The 7,500-nt window shown below is 33.7% G+C and overlaps 1 protein-coding gene across 2 annotated transcripts in view; it reads left to right on the top strand.

Moving 5' to 3' along the window:
• Positions 1–6,993, top strand: part of LOC125037030 (NEDD8-conjugating enzyme UBE2F-like) — an 8,610-nt gene extending 1,617 nt beyond the window's left edge. For both annotated transcript variants that reach the window (XM_047629995.1, XM_047629996.1), the window contains exons 2-5: positions 1,425–1,529; positions 3,072–3,233; positions 3,796–3,957; positions 4,481–6,993. In XM_047629995.1, coding sequence (XP_047485951.1) covers positions 1,428–1,529; positions 3,072–3,233; positions 3,796–3,957; positions 4,481–4,597 — 543 coding nt within the window. In that variant the 5' untranslated portion in view covers positions 1,425–1,427 and the 3' untranslated portion in view covers positions 4,598–6,993. The remainder of the gene's footprint in view (positions 1–1,424; positions 1,530–3,071; positions 3,234–3,795; positions 3,958–4,480) is intronic.
• Positions 6,994–7,500: the final 507 nt, after the last annotated feature.

Here is a 7,500-nt window from a genome sequence, read left to right on the forward strand (position 1 = left end):
AGTCTTAGTTTTCCACTCAACTTTTATCCTCTTTGAGGGAAAAAAATGTTCACCCACATTTTATATACCCTGATTGTTTAATTGTTAAATATTTTCAATTTTAAAATGTACAGGTTAGGGATGACAGTATAAAACAAACAAAAAAAATCCCATATACAATAGTTGTTGTTAGTTCCTTATTATTAACTCTCTCCATTCTTTTGTCTATCTGCTGGGAAGCTTTTTGTTTAATTTTTATGTAATGTAAATTTTTTTCATGTATTTTACTGATTTATGATGTGTGTTTTCTTGTATATCTTTCTCACAAAATAAATAATAATGATAATAAATTATTAATAATAATAATTTTATCAAAATGTCTGATTGATTTCTGAATTTAAAAAATTATAATAATAATGATAATGATGATGATAATAATGATGATGATAATGGTGGTAATGATAAAGAGGATAGTAATAGTAATGATAATAATAATATTGATAATAATAATAGTGATAATAATAGTGATGATGATGATGACGATACTGATACTGATAATAGTAATGATAATAATAATGATAATGATAACAAGGAAAATAATAATCATAATAAAAGATTGATGATGATGATGGTGTTGATGGTAATAATAATGATGATGATAACAATGATGATGGTAATAATAATAATAATAATGATAATGATAATGATAATGATAATCATGATAATGATAATCATGATAATGATAATCATGATAATGATAATGATAATGATGGTGATAACAAATAAAGATATCCAAAAAGTATTTTTGTTAGCAGCTTCCAAATTAAGGGAAGCTTTAGAAAATTTATGATCATTTAGCTGTTAATTTTTATATTAAACACTATCATATTGATCCTAAATGAGCACTTGCCTTGTTATGCAGCTCTGGTAGTTAATTCAAAATATATTCATCAGTGTTTAGGATTTATCTTGTAGACATCCTGAAAATATATAACATAATATTGCCCAGATTGCAACTAGGATTAGATTGTTAGATATAACTAATCATTAGATATGTTATAAGCGCTTGTGAGACAAAATATCCCAATCCCAAAATGAACAGAAATCATAGTGCTAAGGCAGAACCAAAAAAAATCACTTGTATAAGCTATTGTATAAGCACTGCTAATAGTGTGAAACATGAACTGTTGGGTAGTTATTCATGTTCTGTGAAAAGTTAAGTTATATTGTTATATCTGAGACAACAATAAAACTTCAAAGTTGATTTTAATGAGTCTGGCAACAACATTAATTCCTAAGCAATATCATAAATTATATTTATTTTTTGGGGGGAGAGTTATGAGACATTTACCCCCTCTCGTTCCCCTTTCTCTTTCTAAAGGTAAAATTTGGTAGGGATGTATTACCACAGGCAAGAGAGTTAATGACACGATTTTTCATTCCAGATCATGATTACCTTAACCAAAAAGCTGAAATCCAGCAAGGGAGGAGGGATACCTGAGCCTCCCAAGAAGAGGATTTCCATTAGAGATCAACTACTTGTTAAAGAGGTTTGTTGAGTGTTTTGTTGTGTTGTTTAATGGTACTTTTTTTTTTTCTCTCTTCCCTGAATATATCTCTCTTATGTATATTATTGAATAATGCTGTTATGAATTGCCTATTTTCGAGAGAGAAATGCTTAACCCAAAGCTGACAGGCATGCCATGCCCACTGTGAGTTTACTTTATTAATTGTTTTTACACAGAGATGGCTCCACTTGTACTAAGTCACCAATGAGCCAATTATGAGTACTGCCTGTCTCACCAATTTACCCCTTTTCCTTGGTTTCCAATTTTTTTTTATGTTATCTTATTTTGCTGTAACTAATGTGTATAAGACTATAGTATTTATGATGTATATAATAAAAATAACCATCAATATTCATAGCATTAGTAAAAAATACCTTTTTCCTGCCAATTCAAGGAAATGTGAAATTAGGTAAGGTCACAAGGTCTACTAATTGACTCCTTTGTGGCTAAGCACTAGCAGAGCCATCTATGTGCAGAGACATTTCACACAAAAAAAAGAAAAGAAAAAGAGCACAGCATTTTCCTCGGTGGCATGTGATTAAGAAGGCAGGAAAGAAGTGAATTTGTTATTCTTATTATAATTTTATATAGGTTGCCATTTCTTTTCATCAGTCACATATAGATTCTAATGAACAGCATAAGAAAGTATACTTATATTTTGTTTGTAAAAAAATACATTGTTTTTTCCTGTGACTTGATAGCAACAATTTTTCAAAACTTTCATACCATAAAAGAATTGTGTTTGAGTGAAAATAGCCAATAACTAGAATAGGCTTTGTTCGTGAAATCTGTTTACATTCTTAATTCTGTAAAGTCTCACATTTTCTTGGGAATAGCATTGAAGAGAAATTTACAATCACATTCAAGGCTTTATGTGTTGCATTTCCTTCCATGTTTAGACTAAAGTAAGGTTTGGAGACAGTTCAGTACAAGTTCAAAAATGTCTTGGTTACTTATTGTCCAAACCTAGCCATTTGTAGGTGTCTGTGCAATTCCTTGTTCCTTCTGCTTTCACTTGAGTTTACTGAATATATATTTAAAAAAATAATAAAAATATCACATTTTTTACATACAGTCTGCCTTATTGCATTATGTTTAAAACATTTTACAATTTTAGGACTTCCTACACTTCTCCTTGCTCTAAAGTCTAAACATTTAGTTTAGCCCCTAGAGTTTTATGGTCAAAATCACCTTGGGAGGCAGCTGGATCTGGCTGTCCAGCTTAGTGCTTATTTTCTTTGCCATTCAATTCCTTGTACACTATATTAGTCTACTTCCATTTGCCTCCAGCTTCATTGCAGGCAGGGATGGGGAAATATTTTAGAAAGCAGCACATCAGTATGTTCAGGACTTAGATGCTTTGTGTATATATATGTATGTATTTTTGTCTTCTTTCTCTTTTTCTTACAAGACTTTTATTTCATATTTTTGAAATTCACAGAATACATAAACTTCACAAAATACATAAACTGTTTAATTTCAAAGTGAGCAAGAAATGTAAGCATGATACTTTCTAATTACAAGGTTAGTGAAATGGAGAGCAACCTACCAGAGGGATGTACAGTCAAGTTCGAGGACCCCAACGCCCTCCACACCTTCCGGCTCGTCGTGGCCCCACCTGAGGGGTATTGGGCTGGGGGCGTGTTCGTTTTTAGTATCAATGTACCTGAAGAATATAATATAGCTGTAAGTATGCTGTTTCTTATGCATGTGTTGGTAAATTTTGTTAAGGATTGTGAACTTTATGTTGTTTGTATTTTATTAGTTTTGTTAGACTACTACAGTTGGCCCTCAGCATTTGCAAGGGTTACATTCCACAAAATAGTTCTTCATTGGTGCATATATGGTATAGAAGCTATTGTGCTGGTAGTGGCAAGCATCTCCACATCTAAGAACACCCCAAGGATTAGTTCTTTTTATATTTTAGCCAGTCTGGATACAAAGGGTGTTAACCCCTCAATGACGGTATCAGAAATCTCTCTGTGTCACTGACTCCGGTGACTTCTGGCAACTGTCCTGCTGTTTGGCCCGGGAGTCCGCTATGCGTAGTGGAAGTTCCCACTCCACTAGCTCTAACATGTGACGCCTATAGCTGTACCTGTCATGATGAGTCTTTGTTATGATGGCTTTAGGCATGGCTCAGCAGTAAGAGGTTAAGGGCAAACTATACAGTTTGATAAATTTTGACAAGATAGTCCAAGTTACAAACTTGTCTGAAATGATCTAGTTTCCATTTTAAAATTGTCAGCCTCCTGTTGTGAGATGTGAAACGAAACTGTGGCATCCAAACATCAGTGAAGAAGGGGAGATCTGCCTGTCTCTCCTGAGGCAGAACTCCATCGATGGTCTTGGCTGGGCGCCCACGCGGAGGTTAAAGGATGTCGTGTGGGGTCTTAGTAGTCTTTTCCAGGTGAGTAGATGTTATGCAGGGAAAAGTAATTTGTTAAAGAATGGTCTGTATTTTATGGATTATATGAATAATGGTTCCACTAGGTATAGATTATGTTGAGCCTTAATGAGTCTCATGTGAACAGTTTTTTTTTTCTTAAATCTTCTAGAATGGAAGCTAGGGGAAATATTCAATATGTGAATATGATTGATTGTTCTGTAATTAGAAAATTCAAGTCATGCCCACTGCATTATACAAGTGATTACAAGACTTCATTACTTACTATTACTTGTTTTTGTAGGAATGGTTGCAGCTGATATTCTGTTTTATTAAATGTGATCCATATTTAGTGAAATTAATCCTGATTCACATTTGTAAATGAAATTAGATGAAATAAATTAGGATTTTCTGTATATGATTATATAAAAAACAATAAAACCAAAGAGGGAATAGAAATGACAGAATATGAAATTGAGTTAAAAAAACTTACCTCTTCTGGCTCACTCACTCCCATACCTGCTATTCTTTATCCTTTCTGTTCCAGGATCTGTTGAATTTTGATGATCCTTTAAACATCGAAGCTGCCGAACACTACCAGCGTGACAAGGACTCCTTTAGATGGAAAGTTAGGGACTATATAGAGACGTATACAAAACGATGAAGCACACAGGGATTTCTCTCGGCATTAGCTTAAGTTTGTAAATACTCTTCAACCTCTGTGCGCTTTTCCTTTCCACTGGGGGGAAAAAAAAAAGATTGTTCTCTGATTGACTAACATTTTTTACCATTAGCTGTTGTTAAGCCACATGTACTACTAGTGCTTTAGATTTTGATATCCATTGTATTATTTTTTTTCTCTCTCTCTCTTCCTTTTTTTTCTCTCATTTTGTGATAGCCTTTTTCTCTTATTATGCAAAGAAAGGTTTCGTGTTTCAAATGGAAGTGTAGGAAGGGTGTTGTAGCTTCAGTTTTAAATAAAACCCATGGCATTACCAAATCAGTAGCCCCCTCCCCCACATACACACTCCCCAAACAAACAAACAAAAAGATAAAAATAAGATAAAAACATGTTTCACAGCAAAATAGGATTCAGTAGGTAAGTGTACCATTTTTCTCAAATAAGTTTCATTCTAATGTTATATAATTAAGAAATTTATATAATTAAGAAATTTATATAAAAAAAACATAAGAAAAGAAAGTGTAGAACTCTTCCAGAAAGGCATCCTTTCACATGGGAAAAAGGGGATGGAACATCTAGGATTTGGTGTTTTGTTTTGCAATATTGTTTATTTGTATGTGAGAAGGGAATCGAGTAAGTGTTATTGTTTCTGTTAAGTGTTTCCCTTTCCAAATGGAGAATAGCCACCAGTGTCATGCTGCAGAAATCATCTTTTCTTTTCCTTAACTTTCGACACAAGATAACAGGAATCACATAAGGGGTACAAGGGAAGTTATGGACCCTAAAAGTATCTCGAGCAAGATCCATGCTTAAAGACATTTCTCATAAAAGAAAAAAAGAAAAAGAAAAAAGAACATTTATGAATATTACGAGTATTCCCTCCTTTTCCTTGTCATTCTCTGAAGGGTGTTAGCAAATGGACCTGTATTCTCTCTACCCCACGATTCTCTCAGAAGTTGTTACTTTTTTTTCCAGGATAACTACTGGTAATTACACACAAGAAACTTTGCTGCTCTGAAGTCAAGCATTAAATTACTGTCACATTTTTTTCTCTCTTTTTCTCTTTCTTTTCTTTCAGTCTTCTGTGCCACCTGTGTTGAGCCCTCTTAGATTGCAGCTATTTTTAACAGCATACATGTTAGCTGTACCAAACCACCTGGTGTTGGCAAGCACTTTCTGCTCACAATTGCCCCATTGTATAATGCAACATTCCAACTGGTCTACATAGATGTAGATCATGCAACAATAATTGCTCAATAAGCAAGTCTCCATGACTCATCTCTAAGAGAATGCAAACCTGGTATTTCTTGTTGGTGTCAAGTTATTTATTTCTAGAAGAGGGCATAGATGGAGGCCTAAGACCTTCTAGGTATCATTTTAAGCTACACTGTAAGCAGTGGGCTGTAGCAGTTCAGTGCTGGTTGTGAGATCTATTGGTAAAACTCAAACAACAGTTTTCAAGATTTGAGAGTACAGTTAATTCACACCAGTTGATCTTGTGAAAATGAAGTACTAGTAATGTACTTGTTGCAGGTCTTTCTAGTCATGAGATCTAACCTAGTAGAGAGACATTCAAGCGTATAGTTAAGAAAGTGTACGGTATATTTGTGATACTTAAAGGAAAGTATATATGAAAAGGCCTTCTTTTTTAATAGTTAGTACATCACCCAATATTTTCTCTAAAGGAAATGACTAATTAGATTATTTAGATTATTATATAATCGATCAAGTTGGTAAGGTGATGATATGGATGTCATGTTGTACAGTTCTATTTCAACTGATGCCTCAGACTGTAGAAACCATAGCGAGAAAAAAAAAAAAAAAAAAACACAACAATAATCTCAGAATTAGGTAGGTAATAGTGATGCCTAATGTGAATGAGTATCATGAAAATGACCCAACTTTCTTCTTTTTGTTATTTCTATACTCCTGTAAATGCCTTTATCAAGTCATCAGTAAACAGTTAAATATGAATTACTACTGACCCTTCATTTTTGAGTGTGTTGCATCATGACATTTAATTATATATGCATTTGTGTTTTGCAAGTGCTTTTAAATTTGTTTGAATACAAATATCTTGTGTCATGGATGGTTGTTTGGACAGCATATCGATGCAAACAAGGAGGAGTTCTACCTGGCATGTTACACCACATGATTGTGATATTATTAGTGTATTATATTCAAGCTGTTCTCCAAACTCCTTTCAGATTATTTTTATTGGATTCTCATACTGTACATGGTTTCAGTTAATTTTCTATTGAGAATTTTGTTAGAGAAGTGGAAACATGTACTTTGATAGACACAGAAATGTATGTAACATTGTTTGAATTGACTCTAATGATTATCCTGTAACTTTTAAATAAAATTTATTGAAAGGCCAAACTGTCTTATTTTCATGCATATGGGGATTTTGATAGAGGTTGTATATGCCTATATCGCCATGGTAAAAGGCATGGAAAACTGTACAACCATTTTCCTTATATTTATGCTTCTTGTAAAAACTACAGTGTAAAGACAGATATCATATGAATCACAGTCACAAAAACTAGGAAATACATTTTTGTCCAAATTTGCTCTTGAGTATCTGAAATGGAGTCAACTTCAACTCTAAGTATCACCCAGTTCCCCTGCAATCCCTTACTCATTGTTACCATGGGGGGGCTTAGGAGGTGGAGACTGAAGCCCAATGTAGGGGATCGCCTCAACTTTGGACCTCAGCCCTCGCCTCAACTAATTTTGCATGGTTACCCTTTTTGCCATAATACTTTGTCATAATGCTGTGTGACCTTTGATGTCTGGCTCATTTGTTTGTTTTGACCATTGACCATTCTGGAAATCCACAAATCTTGCCTTGTGAACTAAAAAAAATTGCTATGTAGGGGCTT

Source organism: Penaeus chinensis, chromosome 22 (genome assembly GCF_019202785.1).
Source record: "Penaeus chinensis breed Huanghai No. 1 chromosome 22, ASM1920278v2, whole genome shotgun sequence".
In the NCBI taxonomy this organism is placed as follows: Eukaryota; Metazoa; Arthropoda; class Malacostraca; order Decapoda; family Penaeidae; genus Penaeus; species Penaeus chinensis.